Source organism: Drosophila montana, unplaced genomic scaffold (assembly GCF_035044405.1).
Source record: "Drosophila montana isolate Dmon_TW-CO22-7 unplaced genomic scaffold, ASM3504440v1 contig_3469_1, whole genome shotgun sequence".
Taxonomy (NCBI): Eukaryota; Metazoa; Arthropoda; class Insecta; order Diptera; family Drosophilidae; genus Drosophila; species Drosophila montana.
In genome coordinates, this window is record NW_026998350.1 from 77323 (window position 1) to 103107 (window position 25785).

The 25785-nt window shown below is 40.4% G+C and overlaps 1 protein-coding gene and 1 long non-coding RNA gene across 7 annotated transcripts; both read right to left on the reverse strand.

The window, feature by feature from the left end:
• Window positions 1–347: 347 nt before the first annotated feature.
• On the reverse strand, window positions 348–25661 carry Dyb (Dystrobrevin). 6 transcript variants are annotated; one of them, XR_010437330.1, is made up of 10 exons: window positions 25079–25661; window positions 6976–7340; window positions 6829–6914; window positions 5965–6767; window positions 5263–5908; window positions 3890–3997; window positions 3452–3490; window positions 2768–3160; window positions 1360–1403; window positions 348–1000 (listed from the first exon to the last, which is right to left on the reverse strand). XR_010437330.1 is itself a non-coding variant. In XM_064691965.1 (10 exons), exons 2-10 carry the CDS (start codon window positions 7311–7313, stop codon window positions 935–937), a joined length of 2400 nt encoding a protein of 799 aa, XP_064548035.1. In that variant the 5' UTR covers window positions 7314–7340; window positions 25079–25661; the 3' UTR covers window positions 348–934. The 6 variants fall into 6 exon arrangements, 5 of the variants coding, with proteins under 5 accessions (XP_064548035.1, XP_064548036.1, XP_064548039.1 ...); XM_064691965.1 differs by having other exon boundaries at window positions 2891–3160; XM_064691966.1 differs by lacking the exons at window positions 2768–3160; window positions 3452–3490 and having other exon boundaries at window positions 25079–25660.
• LOC135435024 (uncharacterized) lies at window positions 21903–23137 on the reverse strand. The gene is made up of 2 exons (XR_010437325.1): window positions 22285–23137; window positions 21903–22220 (listed from the first exon to the last, which is right to left on the reverse strand). It is a non-coding gene; the product is annotated as an uncharacterized LOC135435024 (long non-coding RNA).
• Window positions 25662–25785: the final 124 nt, after the last annotated feature.

Sequence of the window (25785 nt, forward strand, 5' to 3'; positions counted from 1 at the left end):
GTTAATTATGTATAATGTCTATAAATGTCTGATTTTGTTTTTCATCTCTTTGTTCTTCATCTTTCTGTGCTGGATGTATGCATTGCGATTATATTTTATAACATTTTTGTATGAATGCATATTATAGATTGATATTAATAGTAATTTAAACAGTATCGACATAACATTGGATACCCTAATGTCGAAAACTCAAACATAAAATTCAATATCCAAAATATTGTGTAAACTTTGGAAAGTAATCCAGCTTTTGTTTTTGCCCGCCTCATATTATATATGTTTATAATTTCACGTAGTTCCTGGCTAAAGATTTCGTACTTCTTGTTATTATTATATCGTATATCAAAGTGTTTTGTTTAAATATTTATTGTACTGCTGGCCTTTTTTGGAAATATAGAAGGGATCAGCATTTCGAATTTGATTTTAGTTTTACGTTCTTTTTTTCAACAAGTCGCTAGTTGCTAAGTACATAAATGTCTATATAGTATTTGTATTTGTATTATATGTTTGATTTTCATTCATGTTAAATATGTAATAAATAGTTGCACAACTCCAACGTGCAATAAAGCGCATTCAAAATAGATATCGAGCTAAACATAACGATAGAGATTCAAGAGAATTGCGACTTCAAATGCAAGTCTTATAGAAATTTCATTTTTCATATAGATTTCCTGTTCACAAATCAATGTGTACGTACGTATAGAAGTATATATTTATGGATAAATATATATATATATATGTATATATATGCCCGCCAAAATAAATTAAAATGTTTTATAAGATTAAGACAGACTAAAGTAGTCAAATAAATAAATTGCTCTAGATCAACATAAGTTTTAAGTTTTTAAAAAGCTAAGCGCCGATCCGCACTAAGTATATGTATATATTTATATATGTTCCAACGTTGGATCCATTTTTCATTTTTCCGTTTTTTTTTTTAGTTATTTTGTGAATTGAGACTCCATTGGGCAAACTGCTCCTGCCATTGGCTATTCGCATTTGCCTGAAAAACAAGTTCACAAATTATTAGAAAATTAAGCAAAAATTAAATATATATATATATATTTTATATAAGATAAGGTAAATAGCTACCCAAACGCTACGCTGTGGCATGCAAATATATCAAAGAGTGGAAATAAAAACAGATATGCCATAAATATACATAGAGTATTTATCGGTTTACAACTACACAAGCTACATATATATTGTATATATATATATATTGTTGTTTACGTTTATATTTGAGTGCATGTTTTTGGAAACAAACAAAAAAAGAGAATACAAAAACAACAACAATATAAAAGAAAAACAAAAATACATCAATAGTTGGCTCTATAAGGATTTCAGTGCGAAATCCTTTACCTTTTCATTCCATTCGGGATTATAGGATTGAGTTTCATCGAAATCTGAAATTGTATCAATTTGCATAAGAATCAGTTTTATTTTAAAGCTTAACCCAAAGCTAAACCTTCTTCTGTTTGTTTTTGTAACGAGCAACCAACATGAACAGTCTAAATATAAATGGATACATTAAGTTATTATCTAGATACTTTGGTCTGGAAACACATGAGAGATGCCAAATGGACAGAGCTGAGTGGAGGGCACGAGAGAGAGATTCTGGGAACTGATTTGCATCGATGGAGTCGAATTCTAGCTAATCCAGTCTAGGATATATATAGATATATATGAGGACATGTGTGAGGCATGGCGAGTAAAAGACAGCGGCGTAGTCAAGGCGCATTTAAGGGGGGCTTGAACGAAAAACATATTCGTATATATATATGTTTGATATAGGTGAAATTTGTTAACATAATATAAAAGTTTTGAGTATAGAGTATAGTGTATAGAGTATAGTGAATAGAGTATAGAGTATAGAGTATAGAGTATAGAGTATAGCGTATAGAGTATAGAGTATAGAGTATAGAGTATAGAGTATAGAGTATAGAGTATAGAGTATAGAGTATAGAGTATAGAGTATAGAGTATAGAGTATAGAGTATAGAGTATAGAGTATAGAGTATAGAGTATAGAGTATAGAGTATAGAGTATAGAGTATAGAGTATAGAGTATAGAGTATAGAGTATAGAGTATAGAGTATAGAGTATAGAGTATAGAGTATAGAGTATAGAGTATAGAGTATAGAGTATAGAGTATAGAGTATAGCGTATAGAGTATAGAGTATAGAGTATATAAAGTATATAGATATAGAATATAGATTATAGAGTTTAGAGTACAGAGATTTAGCTAGTACTCAATAGGTTAATGGAACCTGGACTGGAAAGATCGGAGATGGATTTATAATATAGTAATTATTGAATGTCTGTTCAGCTGTCCGATTTCTCCGAAGATAGAGACGTGTATAAGGGTACCCCCTAAATTTTGCAGGCCATATTCAAATGTAGACAGCTCCAATCAAGATCTTAGCATATAAATTGCTGAAGATCTTCAAAGATCGTGCCTAGATATAATCCAGTTCGATCCACAACTGCAAACAGAGTCTGGATTCTTCTAGTTATGTGCATAAGATCGCAATAAGTTAAATTAAGTTATTTATTTCCAATAAATCCCCCCCAATAAACAGCCCGACTACGCCACTGGAAAGAGTTGCACTACGAATGAATCAGATTTGTGGGAGTAGAAAGATCGCGATTTAAGCTGAAAGTGAAGCGAATGGCAAAGAACTTGGCAACTACTTTTGAGATGAGCGAAAGGCGAAGGCATACAATAAAATAAATTTTAGATATATATATTTATGTATATATAAATTTTACCTGAACAACGCGTGAACCTACAAATGTTTTTTTTTTCAATTCTCTCTTGTTCTTTTTATATATTCAAACTATATTTCATAATGTAAGCGTGCATTATCAACTGGAGTTCATCGATTGTCTCACCGATCTCGTGGAGCGCCGGAAAGCCGGCCTCGTCATCATCGATAAAGAGCTCGGGTTGGTGGCGATAGGCGAGCAGCCGGTTCAGCTGCGACTGCTCCTCGCTCAGCCCGAAATTATAATCGAATCCATCATCGAGGGGATCTGTATAAAGGGGCGTGGCAGCAGCAAGATCCTCATCGGTGCGAAAGATCTCCTCGTACGCCAGAGAATCGCAGTCGCCGCCGCCGCAGCCGGACGGAACGGATTCGCGGCCCTCGATGTGGCGATACTCTTCAGAATGGGATTCGTTCGTTTGGATACGAGAGAGGTATTTTTTTTTTCGTTTTGGTAGTGAAAATAAAAATGATAAACAATAAAGAACAACTGAGGTGCAACTCAACATTTGCAGCATTTTTTCTTATGCCGTCTATTTGGGTAATAATCTATAAAAAAAAAAAAAAACAACAAAAAATGTTGAGAAAAAACCAAAAAAAAAATAAATAACTAGGGGAGAGGGGAGAGACAGTTGGAGGCAACGACGGAGGACGGAGGACGGAAACGGAGTCGACGTGCAGGACTTACCCAAAGGCATAATGAAACGAGCCGGCGGCAAGAAATGTTCTGAAAAAACAAGGACAACGACAAACGAAAGCACACACAGCAGAGCATAGACAGAGAGAGAGAGAGAGCGAGAGAGAGCGTGTTAGAAAGAGAGAGAGAGATAGAGATAGAGAATATTCCATATATTAGTTAGGTGCGAGTGGGCGTGGCAGTGGCCAGTGGCAGGACTCTAAAAGCGAGGTGCTTCAACTAATTTGGTGCCAAAAAAAACGAGTGCAAATTGCAGGTGCAAATTCTAGATCATATATCTATATATATCTCTATATATAGAGATATATTATGTACATATTCTATATTCCAAGCAGCAGCAGAGCGAGCGAGCGAGGCGGGAATTTTGATCTCGATTTGGTTTCGATTGCTATTTTTTTTTTGGTAGGGAGGGGTATTCCCGCGATTTACCTGTATTCAGATCGCTGACCATTGTCGAAATGGCCGACGTTATGTTGTCGGCAGTTGCGTTCAGCTCGGCATCGGCATTGGGATTGGCATTCAATATGGGCGGCGGGGCTGTGAAGCCATATACGTGTACATATATACAATAGAAAAGCGAGAGATATTGTTTAGGATGAACCAAGCCTCGGTGCTTCACAGAGCTGCAAGCGTGTCACGAATCACGATTTATCGTTATCGATATTATTATCGTAAGCATTCAGTCGATAACAATTGAAAATAATCGCTTATTTCTTAACTATATCTATTGGTTTTGTCTTCTTGAGAATCTCTTTTAAATTTCATTTAATTGTTTTACGTATCACGATTAATCGTTATCGATTAATTATTGATATAATTATCGTAAACATTCAGTCGATAGCTATTGAAAATAATCGCTTATTTCACACCTATATTTATTGTATGGAGTCTTCTTGAAAATCTCTTTTGAATTACATTTAATTTTTTTACGTATCACGATTAATCGTTATCGATATAATTATCGTAAGCATTCAGTCGAAATAATCGCTTATTTCTTAACTATATTTATTGTAATGACTCTTTTTGAAAATCTTTATTAAATTCCATTTAATTGTTTTACGTATCGCGATTAATCGTTATCGATTAATTACTGATATAATTATCGTAAACATTCAATCGATGCTATTGAAAATAATCGCTTATTTCTCACCTATATTAATTGTATTGACTCTTCTTAAAAATCTCTTTTAAATTCCATTTAATTGTTTTACGGATCAAGATTAATCGTTATCGATATCATTATCGTAAGCATTCAGTCGATAACAATCGGAAATAATCGCGCGCTTTTCATTGTCTAACCATGTACGGAATTTATTGAGTCTTCTTGGGAATCTCATTTAAATTCAGATTAATTGTTTTACGAATCACGATTAATCGTTATCGATATAATTATCGTAAGCAATCAGTCGACATCAATTGGAAATAATCGCGTTTCTGAAAATGTAGAGTCTTCTTGAAAATCTCTTTTAAATTCCATTTTAATTTCCACGCACGAATGCCTGATCGTGACACGCGAGCAGCTCCCAAGTGAAGTGTGTGTTGGTCAGTGGACAGTGTTGGTCAGTGGACAGTGTTGGGCAGTGGCAGGTGAGCGCAGTAGTGTTCAGTGTGGATCGTAGAGGTGGGGAAAAAACATTTAAAAGAGCGTAAAAAGAGAGAGCGAGAGATGGACAAACCTAACGACCAATTTGTGATGCAGTTAACCTAAACAAATGCAACAGATACACTTTAATCCCAACCCAAATCGAACCCAATCCGAATCCCTAGTAGATCCTTGGGCTAGCATGGAGGGCAATACTCACTTGCACTGCCGTTGGCGGCAAAGGCGCTGCGCATGTCGCTGCTGATCTGATTGAGCTGCTCCAGCTGGCTCTGGCTGAAGGGTCCGTGGCCGAGGCCGGGCGAGGATTGACTTTGCTGTGCCGCCTGCTGCTGCTGCAGCAGCTGTTGCTGTGTGGAGCGCAGCATCGGATGCTGTTGCAGCTGCTGCAGCTGCTGGGCATGCAGAGCGCTCATGGGCGAGGTGCCCAGGACGCCAGCGTTGGCTGAAGTTGTCGCCGAGCCACCACCTGCTCCGCCACCCGGCATGGGCGGCGATTTGCCGGAGCGTGGACTGGAATTGGGCGTGGAGCGCGGCGAGGCAGTCTGTTGATTCTTGAGCATGCGCATCAGGCCCTCCAGCTGTTCCATGAGCTGCCGTCGCGAATCCTGCAGCGCGCCCAAATGGCCCTCCAGTTCGCCCTTGCGCTGCCGCAAGGCGCGCAGCTCATTGATCAGCGCCGGATTCTCGGGCGCCATTTGCTCAGTCTCCTGCTGGCGGCGCAGGCGCGCTATTTCGCGCATTATCTCCTTGTTCTTCGACTCCAGCTGCGCGATCAATTCGCGCTGCGCACGCGAATTATCCGTGCCAATGGGCGTGATGCTCTCCGCATTGGGCATATTGGAGGGCTGCAACAGGGAGAGAGATTAGAATATTTTAGAGATGTGCTTTAACTGCGACTCACAGCGCGATTCTCCTGGGCCAGACGCGCGGCATAGCGTGCAATCAGGCGATGCTCCTCATCGTTGGCCGAGGCGGCCGCGACACGGGACATGGTCGTGTCCAGGCTGCGTCCGGTGGCCCGTGAATCCAGCGTACTGGAACGATCAAAGATGCCCGGATGATGGGTCCCGGGTCCCGGGCCGGGACCGTGCAGATGGCCCAGCGTTGGATCGGAGAAGCCATTGTGCGAGGGTAACGGCGATGGCGGCACAATGTGCGATAAATTGAGTGTCTTTTCGGGCTGGTCGGGGAATCGTGGCAACACTTGCGTCGTCTTCTCGGGCACACAACGGAAGCTCTTGCGCAAGGAGTGACCAATCTGTTTGCTGGGCGACTTGTAGCTCGAGTACTCCTTGACCTCGTGATCGTTTTGATGGTTCAGCGATGTCTTGCCATGCCAAAAGCACTCCTGGCACAATTGGTAGGCGTGACAGCGCTGACAACGATAACGAAATCCGGTGAAGTTTTCCTTATGGCAAACAGAACAGATCGTCGGATGCACAATTGTCTCAACCGTGGCCAGCCGATGCAATAGCGGCAGCCAAACGAGACACGACGGGCCCGGTTCGGACATAAGTGTTGCCATGAAATCATTAACGGTGACCTTATTCTCAGCCGGAAATATCTCCTCCTCCAGCCCGTCCTTATAGTGGAATGTGGGCGACTCATAAACGGCCGCCGGCAGCGCCAATACCTCACGCAAAAATTCACCCAGCTTCCAGGCAACCAGCTGTCCCCCACCATCCGAAATCTGTGAAAAGATATCTGCCGCGAGAGATAGGGGAAAATCAGTTTAAGATCTAAGTCGTTGAATTTAGCTACTCACATCTGAGCTTGTCGACCAGCTTGCCGGAGCACATGGTAGCCAGCGCCACCTTAATGGAAAACACGCGTATTTTGCCCGAGTTGTCGCTGAAATGGGATTGGGTAAGGATTAGCTACTGGATAAGACAGTTACTTCAATTACTCCCACCTGGTGTAGGCAGCCAGCAGCCAGTTGAGCAAGAGACCCGCCTTCGAGTCCACGGGCACCTGCTGTGCGGTCGGCAGACGCTTGTTCAGATTGTGATAGAGCGAGGAGACGAGCGTCTCCAGACGCGCCACGCTCACATCGCTCTGCGGCTCCAGTGTGTTCAGGCCATTCTCACGGAACGCCTCGATCACATTCCAAATGTCCACCAGATGCAAATTGGTCGACTTCTGTATGTAGCGCAACTTCGAAGCGGTCCGATACGAGGCGAAGCGTATCGAGTCGAAGGTCTGTAGCCGCAGATCCTGCAATATGGCCACGCGAGGCTCCAGCTCCATCATAATGGATCACACAAAACGAGCTCAACTCTGAAAGAGATAATTAAAAAAAGAGAGATATAAGCAACTAATTGTTTTTTAATTAAGATTAGAACCCGATATTTCAACGGCTGGTGTTGGTCTTCCCTTAGACTCGCACTTTGTTTGGAATACGCCTTCTTCAGTAACTTCGGAGCTTATAGTCCGATCTTTATGACATTTTCAGACCTTAAATGTGGCATAATTAGGCGTATATATCCCAAAGTCCAAGGCTCTACCTTTTAAAATACTCTATACAAGAACCTACATACGAAATTTGATGTATCTAGTTCATATAATAAGTTGAATGTTTAAGAATCGCAAAGGAAGGCAACGTTTAAGAAAGACGCAAAGCGAGGCAAAGTGAAAGCTAGAACAGTGAGAGAGAGAAAGAGAGCGAAAGATAGAGAGTTATTAGAGGGAGAGAAAGAAAGTATGGAAATTTGTAAGCCTACATTCATTTGTGAGAATCGCAAAGGAAGGCAATATTTCAGAAAGTTGGGTGTATCTAGTTTTTACAATCTTATGCTTGACAAAACCTTTCTCCAAACTCGAAATTTATAGACATAAAGAACATTTGAGCACAAATTAAAAAATAATGTTATAAATAAGTTCTGCACATTTTGCATTATTTGTATTATTTCAAATCCCAACTCTGTAACTTTTATTGTTTCCCAAATCAACTTTACTCCGATAAAGTTTTGTATATGGAATAAATTTTCGGACCTTAGCCTGAGTTTATGGCCTGGAATGGCAAACTGGACTGCATATATTTCCATTAATGTGCACAACTTTCGCTTTAAATTATCGTCTGGCTTTAATCCGCAAAGATAATGATAATTTAGATGATTATAGCGCAGGATTATGTAGGGTAGGAATAAATATAGCTCGAGTGCTTGCAGAGCTGACATAAATAGAATTATTTTATGGACTAGTTCTGGGGGCGGGGGACGACGACGAGGCGCACACACATGTGTAACGTATTTGATGTCGTCTTTACAACTTAATATGCGCCCTGTAAACATGCTGTGCGGGTGCTTAGAAACATGTGTATACGGAATATTTAATTAACGCATAAATAATAATGCCAAGAGGAGCACTCGGCTCGGTCTAACTGGGTCATCAGCTGGCATCGGGCGAGAAGAACGTGGAGGAGGACGACATCGTCGACAACATCATCAGCTTTCAGTGCCATAAACATCAGCCGCAACACGCGAATGCCAAAGCGATTGGCTCCCCCCACCAATTGCCAGCCCTCTCCCCCCCCCCCCCCGCACTTCCTGTCATCCTGTCAACAATGGTTTTTTTTCCATTTTTTTTTTATTACATATTCCATTGTCGTCTGTCTGGCGACGACACACACAGAGCCACAGCCACGGAGCGGAGGCCATCTTCTCCCCTGTTGCCACCGGAAGTGCAAGTGAGCAATCCAAAGGAGACATCCCCCCGCAGCCCCCCGGCAGCCCAACTGACAATCCTTTTTTGCCCGGCAAACGAAAAACAAAGCGCGTTGATAAGCAAATTTTATTAAATCATTTGTAATCCGCTTTGCAATACCAATTAATCGAAGCGTTTGCGAGAATTGGAAACGGAATCGGCTTTCAGCTTGAGCATGAGAATTGCCAGCTGTCTCTCCCTCTCTCTCTCTCTCTTCCTCGCCCTCTCTCTATCTGACTGCAGCTGCCTTTGCTCCCTGTGGGGACAGTCTCGCAGGAGCTGTCGCCAAAAGTGTCAGCCATTTATTATGTTCCTCGTGTTGTTGTTGTTGCATTTTTGATTCACACACATCAGGGCGAGTAGCAGGATATTATCTTCTGCGGAATGCGCGTGTGTGTGAACATAATTCATGTTGCCCGGCCGTCAGCGACACTTTTGAATCTATCGCACAGTGTTGCAGCATGTGCGAAATACTTTAAAACTTCTCACTTCTTACTTTGGCTGTTTCTCTCTCTCTCTCTCACTGTACTGCCTTTCCTTGCTTCTTGCTCAGCGTCTTTCTTTACGTTGCCTTTCTTTGCGATTCTCACAAATTCAACTAGGCTCACAGATTTTGATACTTCTTTGTCCCTTTCTTGCTTGCTTTCTCTCTCTTCCTCTAACAACTCTCTATCTTTCGCTCTCTCACTGTTCCCATTCCTTGCCCTGCGTCTTTCTGAAATATTGCCTTCCTTTGCGATTCTCACAAGTTCAACTAGGAGATTCACAGATTTTGATACTTCCTTTGGCTATAACTAAAGCTCTTTCTCTCCCTCTAGCAACTCTCTGTCTTTCGCTCTTTTATTCTTCTGTCTAGGCCTCTTCCTTTAAGGCCAATTTTAATAGGTTGCCAAACCAGTGTGCGATGCCTGTTAGTATCAAATTTTTGCTATAGATGAGAAGACCTCTGAACGTGATGACGCATTCCGAGCTCAGAGCTAGAGCCCAGGCCAGGACGGACAGGGGCGGCACAGCCAAACGTGGCGGAAATAGCATAGGGCCAGTACGAATAGTACGAGCAGCACAAGGACATTTAAAAACAGGATTTCACTTCATTTAAATGCCGCTTTTCTACTTGTATATTTGCTGACGCGGGGCACACACAAAACGAGATGACAGCGGACCGCGCCCAGCACCAGAAACAGGACAGGACAGGACAGGAGAGGATAGCAGCCAATCTGGTTGTCCAAAATGGAATTCAATTTCGAAACGAGGAAAACCACCCAAATGACAACACTGATGAGCCTGACGATGCTGGGCGATGACTCATAAGCTGCCGATGCTGCTTCTGTTGCTGTTGCTTCTGCTCCTGCGGCACCTTCAGCTCCTGCTGCTGGACTCTAAACGAAATGGAGCGACAAAAACCGCCAGGACATACGTATGTGTACATTTATATAAATATGCGCATACAGTTTGCCCGGCCAGATGTGGGCCAGCTAAACAACACACACACACAGAGACAGACAGAGACAGTTGCCTGCATCTGGCTGCCCAAACTGAATGAAGGACGCGCTCTGAGCTGTGTAAACATTTGCGCACAAAAGTATGCAACGAGACCTGCCTGAATTATTTCGAGTTTGGCAACGAGCGCACGTCGTCTATGAAGACGCATTGCAGCTGCAATGGGGCCAATGGGGAGAGGCAGTTGAGAGGGGGCAAGTGCGGGCGTGTGCTTTGCCCCAAAGCGACGACATCCAGCGCTCATGACTGTGTTTGTGCTTCAAGTGGCCGATGGTTCATTCGGGTCTTTACAGTGGACAAAAGTGGGAGCTTAACTCATCAATATATTGCCTTCCTTTGCGATTCTCATAAATTCGAGTAGGCTCACAGATTTTGATACTTGCTTTAGCTCTATCTATAGTTCTTTGTAGGTTTTTTGCCCTCTTCTTCTCTCCTACAGTGGACAAAAGTGGGAACTCAACTCATCAAAATATTGCCTCTCTTTGCGATTCTCATAAATTCAAGTAGGCTCACAGATTTTGATACTTGCTTTAGCTCTATCTATAGATCTGTGTATGTTTTTTGCACTCTTCTTCTCCCCCTATCTTTCGCTCTCTCTCTTGCCTTCCTTTGTGATTCTCAGAAATTCAACTATCCTCACAGATTTTGATAATTGCTTGGCTCTATTTATAGCTCTTTATTTCTTTTATGCTCTCTTGACGCCAAAACTGTGATCGACTGCCACATATCCTTTATTTATATATATACAAATATGCCAAGTAGTTCTTCTCGGTTATCTCCTAGTTGAGCACAAACTTGGAGCATTCTTCTTTCTGAGAAAACATGGGAAACATATTTGAATGTCACATACCCAACTTGATGCCTCAGACATAGTTGTATATAGCCTATTATGCAGGGTATCTCCAAGTCGTGCAGTTGTCTTGAGCACTGTTAATTCTTAGAATTTATTGAGAATGTTTTTATGCTGATTCGTACTCAATACTCGACTAGGTATCTTCGGCTTTGAACCAAGAAATATGTGACTATTTGTATATTCAAAAATTTGCCCAGTTTTCATATGATTCGCACCACTGTGTGAATCTGTACCGGGCTTGTCTGTTGCTAGTTGCTGAGTTAAATTTGGGGTTTTGGGTCTCCCACAAGGCTGACCGCGTGTTTGTTCGCCTGCATCAGACCGAGATTTTTGGGTAACTGGAAAATGCTCGAATTTTGTTAACATTTTGCCAGGGATTGCAGAAAATGCCAGTTCATTTCTTGATATATTGTTGAGGTCAGGTTGCTAAACAACAATATATAAAATAAATATAAATAAATGAAAATGAATTACGCGTGTTTCAGCAATATTTTGCTTAATGCAAAACTTATACAAAGTTTTGCGCGCTGTGTCACCGAACTTTGATTAAAGCTAAACTTTGCTCATCATCAAATGCCAACTGCAAATGTTTGACACGAGCACGAAATGGGCTCAGGTATTCGATGGGGGGAAAGGGATCTACTATTTGTCGGAGGACAATGAGTATGTGGGTCAAAGCACAAGATTTCCTAATGAAAGTCGTGAGGAGCTGCAAATAGCATAGTTATGGAAATAGTTAAAAGCAATTTCCACACACTTTTTGGCCAACACTCAACACAAGTCGAATCCCAGGTGAACTCAACTTTAGCTGCTTTTTTTTTCTTCTCCCCAACTTGATGCTCAATTTACGCCAAAGGAGCAGGAAAAAAAGAAGCGGAAGCAGAGGAAGTAGCAGCAAAAAACTTGCGCGTCCTTAAACAAGGATCCTGGGACTTGTAAAAGCTGCAGCAAAAGATTTAAAAGTTTCTTTTCGAAAATAAAGAAAAATAGTTGTTGCCATCAGGTTGCACCTCGTTGCCACCTTTCCAAAAGTAGCTGCCACAATAAAGTGCTGCATCCGGACGAGAAAGTCCTGCAGTTTGCGTGCCGTGTCAAATCACAGGTAAAAAACAACAACAAGAAGAACAACAACAACAACTGCGCTGATAACTGTGGCACATAATAATTCAGAATTCTGCATTCCGAATTCCAGACAATCGTTTCGTTTATTTCGTGTTAATTCACCTCTCTTCCATTGGGGCACCAAAAAAAAAAGCGACCACAGCAAACGGAACCAAAGCACAATAGCACAACAACAAAAAACAAGAAAGTATGTCTATCTACGGCACGCCGAAGCTTAAATACCCTTCCAGACATTGCTCAAGAATTGTGAAGCTCGTAAACCGGAAGATTATTCTAAAGAAAAACTCATTTTTTGATAGATTCTATATGATATAGTATATCGTTTATAGGAATCAGTGCGTCTATCTACGCCGAAGCTTAAATACACTTCTAGACATTGCTTAAGATTTTCTAGATATTTAATTAGAATTGTAAAGCTCGGAACTGCTGAGATTGGCGAAGATAGCTGGGAAAATGGAAGATTAGTCCATGGAAAACCGCTTTTTTTTATAGATTCTATCAAGATGATATATATGACATAGTATGAAGATGTTTCGAGGGATCCTTTCACTATCATATCTGCTATATGTTATAGTATGCCGATGTTTATAGGAATCAGCTTATATGTGTGCAGCATGGAAGAACTCGTAAGCGCCAAGTTGAGCCAAGGATATCGGGATTAACACAAGAGTTCTTCATTCTGCGTGGCATATTGAATGCAGAAAGAAGAGAAAGAAGAGTTCTATGATTTCGAAAACCAAGCGATTTATTTGGAAAGCTAAGGACAGAGGATTTTTGGGGGTTCTACTCAAAGAATATTCCAGGAATTTCAATTCCAACTCCAAGCAATTAATCTTATGGAAAGACTGAAAGAAATGCAAGAGTTAAGATATACGAGAGCTGACAAGCAGAGTTCAGATTCTTCAACCTTCTTCACACATGGCTTGGCATACCCGCTTGCCAGCATAAGTTAGGGTATTAACAGCAACAGCAGCAACACGAAACAACAATCAACATTGCATGTCAAGCAAGAATGATAATCTAAAATCGGCAACCCGTGCAATAACCTTTTGTCTCGGTCTCGTACACTTTTCTACGGGAGGGAAAGCCAAAGAAGTCGGAAAAGCGGGGGGGATAGGGGAGGGGAGTTGGGCTTCCTCTGGTGGGGGAAATGCCGAGAAAATGGCATTTCATGTGCTAAATGAAAATCTGCAACTGCATTTGCCAAACGAGTTGATTGAAAAATGTGCAAAACTGAAGCTGGCAAGAGATTAGTTTTTTGTTTTTTTTTCTTTCTTTCTGTGGTCTGGAATTGAAAAGCAACGCCAGGTGAAAATGTGCTGTAATTGATTGGAAACAGGGCAGTGGGGGGCGTGGCAGCGCCTCAAATGCTTAATTATGAGAAGCCACGTTGAAATTAGTTCATGAGCAAGGCGAACTCAACTTGCCAACAACAGGAACAAGAAAATGGAAGCAAGCACAAAGTGAAGGATGAGGCGGGAGGAGACTGGAGGCAGGGGGACGGGGGGCTGGCGGCAACTGGAAGCAGGAAGTGCTGTGCCAGTTAGAGATGCCAAAGCACGTCATCGTCCTCCATCAAAACACATCACAAGTGCACACAGCAAAGGGGGGCGGGGCGGGCCCGGGAAACTGGGACTGTAATTATGCACAGAAATGGGAGCATCGCCAGGGACGGACGGACAGCAATGTTGAGGGGGAGAGCTGCGGGAGGGGTTCAGGGTAGTGGGATTTCAGTTCGGCTTGGCTACGTGCTACTTACAGCTCAAGTTAACTCTACGCTGGATAATGGAAAATGCACATTCCGTCAGCTGCAATGCACAAAAAGCACCATTAGGCGGCCGCCCAAGGATTAACAGAGTGTTTCTGAAGTGGACCGACAGAGAGAGAAAGAGGGGGAGAGAGAGGGGGGGAGAGCTTTAAGGGTTGCACAAATATATGATATATATAGCAAGTATTTCTAGACAGCATCACTTGAGGTTGTCCGAAATGCTACGACAAAGCAACGCATTAAATAAACCAGATACTTTCCGTTATCAAAAAAAGCTACAATCCAAAAATATACAAATATACTAGCGGGTATACCCGGCCTTGCCCGTGGTACGTATAAATAAATAGACAAAGAGCCCAACTTTGACCTATGTCTATATACCCTCCATTTTTACATGCATTTGGACCCAAAATGATGTTGTCAGATTTAAATGTCATATTATTAAAGGGGCCAAACCATGAACGAAAAGCCCAACTTCGTGAAAATCTGTTGAGTTTTGACCGAGATATGGGATTAGGAAGTTTTGACCTATGTCTATATAGGATATTTGAGGGTACCATTTTTACATGAATTTGGACCCAAAATTATGTTGTCAGATTTAAATGCCATATTAATAAAGGTGCCAAACCATGAACAAAAAGCCCATCTTCGTGAAAATCGGTTGAGTTTTGACCGAGATATGGGATTGGGAAGTTTCGACCTATGTCTATATAGGATATTTGAGGGTACCATTTTGACATGAATTTGGACCAAAAATTATGTTGCCAGATTTGAATGCCATATTAATAAAGGGGCAAAACCATGAACAAAATGCCCAACTTCGTGAAAATCGGTTGAGTTTTGACCGAGATACGGGATTGGGAAGTTTTGACCTATGTCTATATAGGATTTATTAGGAAGTTTTGACCTATGTCTATATACGATATTTGAGGGTACCATTTTTACATGAATTTGGACCAAAAATTATGTTGCCAGATTTGAATGCCATATTAATAAAGGGGCCAAACCATGAACGAAAAGCCCAACTTCGTGAAAATCGGTTGAGTTTTGACCGAGTTATGGGATGGGGAAATTTCGACCCATGTCTATATAGGATATTTGAGGGTACCATTTTGACATAAATTTTAATATATATCTATTTAATTTTTTTTAATTCAACCATGTATATTCCTGTATATTTTAAAGATGATATTTATCTCATGAAATATTCATTTAAGTTAAATTTTATTGTTTTATGTTTGCAGGCATACCCCTATTAAAGTTCTACATATTTTTTATTGATAGGGGCATTCCGTCAAAGGATTAAATCATATAAATATACTCTTATATATTTTATGGATGATATTTATTTCATCAAATATTCAGTTGAGTTCAATTTGATATTTGAATATTCTTATTTTTATTTTCTATTTGCAGGCATACCCCTATTAAGTTTTCATATATATTGTAGCTTTCAACATGCTGTTGTTTTTTTTTTTGTTATTTTTCTCTTTTCTGTTGTGGTTTTTGATTGATTCTCGTTAAAGTGTCGCAACGAGTGAGCCATGATTTAATGGTTGACACCTGCCGCAAACAACTCGTGCAACGCCCACATTTGCTTTAACCTGAGCTCAGTTGCAAATTATTCAAAATATGCAAATGTCGTGCTAGATGAATGCACTCGAAAAATGCCAAACAAGTGACGTAGTCAAATCTATATCCATCCATACTATATAGACATCCATCTCGAGGGTGTGATAACTGGCCAAATATTATCACAGCACACAAAAACAGGCGGCTTACAAAATTTAAAAAAAAAAACAAACTGAAAAAAATCAAATTGCGCGTGGGTAAAATTTTGTTCTGATCAGCATTGATCAGCATTTTAAAATTAGACCCAGTTGAATAATTATTTGGCTTTCAAATATTTGCTTATAATATTATTTTGTTGTTGTTGTTGTTGTTGTAGTCAAGACTTCGTCACGCCTATTTATATTACACGCCGATGACACGTCGTACGTGCGATTGCGAATAAACAAAGTTCAAGCGATGCTTCCATTTATTCTCTACAGATTATTCAAAACCTGCAACAATGGAAGGTTATTGCGAGTACCATAAGATACTTCTTCTTTCTTTCTTTTTTAGCTAATCAAAGAACTTGTTGATTGAGTTCTAGTTTCGAATGGGGCGAATGTGGATTGCCCTACGCAACGTTATTCATTAGAGCCGCGCAATGCCGGGCTATTTTGTCTATTATATGATCGCTCTTTAGGTAATCAAAGAACATGTTGTTTGAGTTCGGGGCGAATGTGGATTGCCCTACGCAACGTTATTCATTAGAGCCGCGCAATGCCGGGCTATTTTCTCTTTTATATGATCGCTCTTTAGCTAATCAAAGAACATGTTGCTTGAGTTGCCCTACGCAACGTTATTCATTAGAGCCGCGCAATGCCGGGCTATTTTCTCTTTTATATGATTGCTCTTTAGGTAATCAAAGAACATGTTGTTTGAGTTCGGGGCGAATGTGAGTTGCCCTACGCAACATTATTCATTAGAGCCGCGCAATGCCGGGCTATTTCCTCTTTTATATGATCGCGCTTAAAATTCTTTAAGATTTCTTCAGCAATATATTATGAAAAAAAACTATATGTTTTATCCCAAATTTATGACTAATAACTCACAAGCTCAAGAGTCCAAGCACATGTTTTGGGCATGTTCAATGATTTATTCTTAAGATCTAGAAAAATGCCTGAAATAACTGTGTGACAAACCAGAATTGTTGAATGAAATAAATATAATAATTACTCAGCAAAAAATATGACAAATCACTTTTAAATTTCAAGACAAAAGAGAAAGAGACAAAAGCTTTAACTTAAAGGTTCCTGAAAGATCAGATCTGAAATATATGAAACCATCTTCTAAGTGCCTCGCTCTTAGTTTTCTCTCACTCGAAAATTGTTTACTTGGTTGTTTATATATCATATAAATCCCATGTGGAAATGACATTTGTTAACTAAAAGCTAATTGTTTAAACAAGTCGAAATCGTTGGACAGCTCTATGGGAAACAAATGCAAAAGCATTTTACATGAATACTCTAAACAAAAACCAAGTGAAAATTGTAAATAATTATGCCTGTGTTTTTGTTGGCCAAATATACCCTGTAAACATGACAAATGGGCTTGTATGAGTGTATGTAATGGGATATGTATATAAGACAACATACTAAACCCTTTCCCAATCTTATGATTCGCTTAATTCCCTTCATGATTTTTTCATTCCCCTCAAATTTAACCATTTTAAGAGGTATAAGCATGATTTTTGGTACATGTACATATTGGCAACTCATCTTGATGAACTGAAAACTTCATAAAGATCGGACAATAAACAGAAAAGTTTTTTGGGATTCAATTTTTGTAGTGACTGAATTACAGGGTATCTTGCTATGAGGCACTCTCGACAGCTTGTGGCTTTTCAGTAGGCTAAAAAATGCATAAATGTGCGATTGTTTTTGACTTTTGTGGAGCAAATAGCTCGCGGCACCACACAAACAGCTGTGCTTTATATATATATCTATATATATATATAAAAATATATATACTGTATTTATATGAAGTTGGGAACTGCAATCGCAGACGTCGGCCCACGCCTTGTGACGACCAAATCGGGTGGCTTGCGACATGGAGGAAGACAGACAAATAGATTTGTATTCACATATTTTACATTAAGACACACAAGGCGTGGGCAGTTTTCTCATTTGACGATGCATTAGTAGACCCGTTTTTTGCCCCACCTTCTCCCGGCTGTAAATAACAACATTTTTTTTTTGTGTTGTGTGTGCTCGGTATTTGCTCAAGTGCCATAAAAGCGATTACGAGGCGCGAGTGATAACAATCTGCAGCAGCCGATAAGAAACTTGGTCTACACTTCAACTCAAGCAAAAAGAAATTGCATAATTCAGTTGAGGCTACCTTTTAAATACATAAAGATATTGTGGGGCATGGCAAAACGCAGGGGGGGGGGGGGGGGCCTTTCGGCCACAAAAGAAGTCGCAGCACAAACCAATCAATGCGGGCTAAAAGAAGAAGCAGAAGCAGAGCAGAGACAAATAGAACGTTTCGCTCGGGAATAGGTAAAAAAGAAAAAGTTGCAGTCAGTACATTTGATTAGCAATACCTGCAGTTTGCTTGGCCCGTTTCTTTTGTATACCCTGTTCGCAGAGTGAAGTAGGGGTATATAGATACATAGAAGAAGATATAACTTATATAACATACAGAATAGCTAGAGGCTTTGAATTTGATATTATATTTGTTGCTTTTTTCACAATTTCGATAACTATCGGTTTAAATAGATAACTAATCGATAATTAACTCAAGCTCTATAGAGCGAAATTGTTATGTAGACTCTCGTTTAATATATACAGACTTCCGTTTTGCATACCTCCTCCTTTCAGTTTCACCATTTCGATAAATATCGATTTCGAGACTTGGTCCTTTAAAAATACCTCAAGAATTATAAGAAATTGACGAAGATTAAGTTGTTAACTAGGTCAAATAGAATAGTATAAACAGACTGAGAATATTTCATATGTAAGCCCGTTGTCATTTTCGATATTTGTTGTCCTTTTTTTACAATTTCGATTAATATCGATTTTGTGACATGGTTTTATAAACTCAAGAGCTATATACAGCAAATTTAGCATGTAGTCTTTCGTATTGTATATGCAGTCTGAGAATATTTTACTTTCTGGATAAATTCTATATTCTCATTTTCGATATTTGTTGACAGTTTCACAATTTCGATAATTATCGATTTTGAGACAAGGTCTTTTAAGCATACCTCAAGAATTATTGGAGCTGTATATAGCTAATTTCTTATCTAGGTCCTTGTATAGTATATACAGATTGAGATTATTATACTTTATGGATACCTCTTTCCCCCTTAAAACTAAAACAAAGTCAACTTTTAGAGGTAGAGCCTTGCGCTTTGGAATATACGTCTACTTGGTTGCCACATTTAAGCCCTAGAAATTGCAAAGGGATCAGTCTATATACACCAAAGTTCTTTGAGAATAGATGTGTGAACAAGGCAAGGGGAAGAATGTTCATGACACGTCAAAACAGGGTAGCTTGCAGTTGTTCTGGCTTCGCCCTCCTTTTGTGGCTTTTGCATATAAATACATAATGAGATTTAAAATGCGACTGTGACAGTTGACAAACAATAAGCACCAACAATATGCATATATATATATATAGCTGGCCATGTCAAGTGCATTTGCAGAGCCAATCAATACGTATTAAATACAAGGCTATAACTGTTGGCCAAATTGTGTCTTACAGATGCGAGCATTTAATTCAATTACCTGTCGAGCACAATTGGCAAAGGAAATGGATTTTCGCACATCGCACGATAAACCGGAAAAACCAATTTGTAAACATTAATTATAAACAAATAATTGTTGATATTGTTCCATAAGCTTTATGCATTGTTTATGGGGCAAACAATTTACGGTAGATAAATTAATTTCCCGCATGTTTGTGGAAAAACATCTGTGCAAATAACAAAGTAATTGCAATTTGCAATTAGCTAATGAAGTAAATGTTACACATAATCCAGATGTTAATGGGACTTCGACTTAGATAAGTTCATTTAAACGCAGTTTCTTTGAAATAGTTGGACTAGCAATGTTTTTTGTTATCGATAATAACACATTTTTCCGAAAATCGATAAATATCAATTAATGGCTCCAGTTTTCTTAGCACATCTCAACAATTATTTGAGCAAGAGACTAGGCCGGAAATTTTAGAAAATGTCGATAAATATCGATTAGTTATTTTTCTTCTTAGCACCTAGGGACGCTAGGACACAAATATTGATAAATATCGTTTCACATATCCTGTTTTGCGAAAATTCTTAGAGCTAGGCACGGTTGATCACAAATATCGATAAATATCGATCCACATATGCAGTTTCTTATAGAAATATATCGAAAATTCGTAAGAAACTGGATCTGTGAATCGATACTTATAGACTTATTGTTCTTAGCCGTAGCAACAAAACAATTTACAACCAAACCTTAGCTACATTTCCCTCTGCATTGGTTGCCTTAGCTACATCATACATTTTGCCTCCTCGCCGCGCCCAAGTGTCAACAATGTTGCGACTAATTGAAGTTGATATGAAATAGAATAAAATCATGATGAAGCTCTGACCGCAATAAAGTCTTCTGATCTAGTTCACAGATACAAACAAATGGGCGACAGAAACGGAAACAGAAAATACTTACTCGCTTTTGCAGCACTCCGGGGCTAAAATGGGAAATTGTGCATTTTGAAATCTGGCCAAGAGGCAAGTAGAAAATAACAAAAACAAAAACAAAAAGTAAAGAACATGCTCCACATACTTTCGTGTGACACGTTAAGGGTGTGGCAAGGGGAAGCCGGGCAGCCGGAGAACGTTAGTTCAGTTCAGTTCAGTTGTTGTGGAAAGCTAAATGAGGCGTGACATAGAAAATGAGGCGCAGGCCGCACTCTAAAGACACACACACTTGGTAATTGGGAGTGCACCCACAAAAACAACAACAACAACAACAATGGCAACAATAACAGTAAACAAACGCGAGAGCAGGCATTGTGCCCCAAAAACAAAGAGTCCGTGAACGGAGAAAACAAAGAGCGAATGTTTATGCGGTGAAAAATTGAAAAATCTCATGAAAAGCTTAAAAAGAAGATTGGCCAAAAAAACGAAATGCGAAGCCGCCAAAGCAAACGACGCGCTCGCTGGCCACACGGGCAGGCAGACAGAAAGAGCGAGGGAGAGAGGAAGTACAAAGCACAAGTACAAGTATGCACGACTAGGCATATACCCTCTAACCACGACACACTCGCTGGCCACACAGACAGAAAGACAGACAGAAAGAGATAGTGGCAGCAAGGGAGGGAGCGAGAGAGAGAGGAGCGAGGGAGAGGGAGAGAGAGGAAGCACACAGCAAGCGTGCCCGACTACGCATATACCCTCTACCCACTTTCCTTTCTCTCTCTCTGCTTTACCCAATCGAAAATTCATTCTTAAATAACTCGAGTATTAAATATCCGATTGTCATGATATTTTCAGGGTCTGAAGCTAACACTCGAATGCGCATATATACCAAAAATTCAGGTATTATCTCGAATTTGTCAAACATGCCTAACTGAGCGAAAGTATTCCTTAAGCAAAAATATGCCTGAGCTGTGTGTATTCCTCTCTCTCTCTCTCTCTCTCTCTCTCTCTATCTTATTTTTTATCCGTTACATACATTTGCACAACAGCAATATACCCCATTTTAATCAATATCAGTGTGTACAGGGTATAATCAAAAGTGGGGGAGACGAAGGGTCACACAATTAACCCTTTTTCAGGCGCGAGGGCAATTCAACAATTGCTTTGATGTCGCTTTTGTGTTGTGCCGCACTGTTGAGCTTGGGCGTAGGGTGTTGGGTTGTTCGTGTTCGCGTTGCTGTTGTTGTTGTTGTTCGTGTTGTTGTTGCTGTGCTCCATTCAACGTGGGCGAGGTGTCTGTTGCCCAGCTTCAATTGCAGCTGGCTTTAATTAGCTTATGGACAAAAACGCGATATGCAATGAAATTAATCGGTTATGCGGTAATCGCATTTATCCCCCCCCCCCCCTTCCCCTTTCACACAACCCCAACCCCCTTGCCAGGGGCACGCGTTAGGTACAGGCCGCGGTGCATGGTGAATGCCGAGAATCAATCATGTATAGCGAAGCGTACCCGATTCCATTACAGCCGGCTTAACGAGATTGCCAGCTAGTGAAGCGTTAAGCTCCCCTTTGCCCCTCACTATACACAGTAGCTATTTTTAAGCTGTTTCCAGGTCCGCCCCAAAAGATGATCTCGATCGAAACAAGAGCACTTCTCTGTTTGTTTTTGTTGTTGTTATTTTCCCATCAGAATAAACAGAATAAATACATTTTCTCACATGCAGTAAAGCCCCAAATCCGAACAAAATCAGGGCTTACAGCAGCTCTTCAGCGGCTGGCCACACTGACTCTTAAGCGGCTGGCCACACTGACCGATGCCGCTGCAGCACATGATACACATACACGTTCCACAGCAGTTGCCACAACGCTTTTGATCACTGCAAGTGGAGCGCGGTTTGCACCAGTTTCCGGGTCTGCAGCCCAAACGGTTACAGGAACTGCGTGAATACGTTCGATTACAGCAGCGCATCTTGAGGGCTGTCACAAGGATTAAATATCAGAAAATAATATGCTAATTTATAATTATTTTACGATAACTCACATTTGGGACTTTACTGTTTTGCGAAAATTGAATTTGACAGGCGGAGATTTTGAAAGATATTTCAAAAACTTACAGATGAAGTTGATGAAGCCGTAATGTGTTCTACATTTCGTTAAAATTGTATAGATAGGCTATAAAAATCTGCATTCAAACTAAATGTCAGTTATATAAAGTCAAAATGGCGGAAACTTTTCAAAAAAGCCAACTGCCCGTATTCCGATATGATAGCAATAATCGATAACACAATCGATTATACATACGCACATGTTAGACAGTTACAGACTCTGAGCCTGTTATATTTAACGACTGTTAAACGATGCGAACTAACTTATTTGTTACAATGTACAATCTGTTAAGATGCGCTGGCTTTAAATGTTCACAAACTATAGACGATAAATATTTATGTAGAACGTGCGATATAGATTAGCGCTAACAGCTATTTAGCTTTACGATCGTTTATAGTTTATTTCGTCACACATAATTCTGCGAATATGCAAATCATCCGATGACAATTTCGAGCTGAAAGTGAAATTTTCTATTATCAGTTACTCAGAACACACACACACACACGCGCACGCAAAGCTGAGAGAGAGCGAGAGAGGGAGGGAGAGAGGACCAGCGCTAGAACCAATGGGCCACTAATACAGACATCAAAACGATCTACTTAGGTGTGGGAATAACAAGCGTTCGGCTGTGCTCGGCTTGGCTTGTGCAGCCTCTGGCTCTGCTTTTGGCGAGGGAGAGCGGGAGAGGCAAAGCAAGAACCACGGGGACACTAATACACACACAAAAACGATCTGCCTGTGTGTGGGCAACACAAGCGCTCGGCTGTGCTCGGCTGGGCTCGGCCCGACTCGGCTTGGCTTGTGCAGCCTCTGGCTCTGCTTTTGGGCTCTGCTGCTGGACGCTGAGCGCACCTGTCTCCCCAGAAACGCGACGCCCGCGCCGTCGATTAGCGGTCGCACCTAGAAGAAGCAGCACACGCGACAGCCCCCGCTCGGCATATCCCCAACGGTAAGTCCGTGGATCGCTTGGTGAGCAGCAGCAGCCGCCGCAGTCGCAGTCGCGGCAGTCGCCGTTTTTCAAATGCTAAAATTGGCGATTAGTCAAAATGATGTCACCGAGTTATTTTGATTGTTTTTTATATACATACGTATTTATTTATTTATTTTGCTTTGCTTTGCTTTCGGTTTATTTTGCTTTGCTTTTGGCATTTCGTTGACTTCGAAATGCGCCCAGTTCCAAGCGAGCCCATCAATTTCAGCTTTACGAAGTTCACAGGGAATTGTAATTGGATATGGATAATGGATAACGAATGACGGATAAAGGATGAAACGAATGAAGATATATATTATGGATATTATGTATGGCACTTTCTGAGGAACTAATTGAAGTTTAGGTCATGTTTCCAATTAGGGAATTAGAAATTGAAATAAAATTGTGTTAGAATCTCACAAGTTAGTGCGAAATTTAAAACAAATCAATCAAAACTCCAAAAAAGTCGGTTAATCATTGAAGTAAGACATTAAACCAAGAGTGTAAAACAGTTTATTTAAAAAACTTTAACTTTAACTTGCTTAATGCATCCTACACTAATTCTGTAAGACAGAACCGAGAGAAAACACCTCCATTGGTTGATTTAACGATCATATCATCATATGCCTTTAAAAGGTCTGTTATGATTAAATCGCCAATTGATGGACAAGTAGCTAACAACTGGAACTGTATATTATGTACGTACAGTAGATGCTCGTGAAATGGAACAACTAGAAATTGAAATATTTTTAACACCTTCCATACTTTCTCACTCTAGAGTTCTATAGAGTTCTCAAAAATTTGTCTATTGAAATCATTTAATTTATTGCTAATTTAAAAAAGCTTTTGCTTTAGGAGGTCCCACTTGCCGAGTTTCCACTGTATCAGATTACTTGTGCCATTTAGGGAGTAAGATCTGATCTAATGCACTGAGGCAAGCAGAAATTGAAGAAAACAAGTAAATAAATGACAAAGCTAAGCAAGGGCAGTGTCCGACTAGCATACACCCTGTACCCAGAGGCAAGCACTTATACATAAGTTCTAAAAGTGAAATACTCTGAAACTGTCTATATTATTGTATATATATTCTGTAAACAGTGAACATTTATGTAAACTGTTAAAAGTCAACAGCCGCTAAATCTAGTGTTGTAAAGCAATAGTAGTATAAGACATATATGTATATGTATTTATTGTAAATAAAGATTACAATTCCTAGATCGGAAGAACTTGGCGTTCTGCCTGTTACATACACTTGCCCAGAACCAATATACCCTTTTAAGCCATTTTCAATGGGTTAAGGGTATAAAAAACAACCGCAAATGAAAACAAAACAAAAAACAACTCATTAAATTACGGAATGCCTCAAAAATAGATAAAACATAGCATGAGGATTGAGCCAGGGGCGGGGGAAGGTGGCAAGATGACAATTGATATGCTTAAGTAAATAATTAAAGTCGGTTGCAATCGTTTAATTTGAAAGAACAAGCCACAAATAAATAAAAGCAAAGCGAACACAAAAATGCGTAAACTATCCTAGTCATAGGCGAGAGGGGAAAGAGGAAGGGGTGTGAAAAGTGAGCACTTGGCAAAGACGTAGGAGGGGGAGGGGGGGAGGGGGGAGGCTCAAGGGTGCCAGCTGCTACGTTGCGACGCGTCGCAGCGTATTTTTATGAATGAACATTTTGCTATGCTATATTTTGTTGTTTTATGTTTTAAACAAAAGTTGTCGCACAATTTGATTTAAGTCTAATTTGCTAACCTGTTAATATTTTTATTTTAGGGCTTTAGGGCTGCGTCGTCCTATGCGTCACTTTTGACCTGCGACAGATTTTGCGTTTGGCCTCTGCTTGAAGCTGGTACGCTGCTCTAGCTGCTGCTTCCTCTTCGCTTAACTGTTGTTCTTTTATATTTTTGGAGAATTTGTTCACCTGGTGCGCCCTTTGCCACTGTTTTATGCTGACTTTGGCCTTGCGAAATATGTTGACAGACAGATATACTATAACTTCTGTTTTCTGTTTTCGGGCTATCTTCGACTTCGCGTTTAGGCTGCCCGAGACGCACATATACAAGCGCACGCACGCACACACATAAACACTGGCACACACACACACTCACACAACAAACACAGCTTCGTAAGCTGGATGAATTTTATTTTTTGGTAATTCGCTCTTGTTTCTTGTGGATAAACAACAGAGGTTTTGCACACACGCACACGACGTGTTTTTAATTGTTAGTTGTTTGCTGGGGACTTCTTATCAACAGATTTTGTTTACGCAGCGGTTGCAAAAAAACGTCGCCCGCTGCTGCACTTGACTACTTTCAACCACCGACTGGCCAGTGTGACCAGTTCGAGAAATGCGCCAAAATCTCTGCTCAACAAATGTACAAGTAATTAATGCAGCGTGACCGTATGCGCCAAAAATACCAAACACCATAGCTCTGGCAATATACCATTTTGCCGGCTAC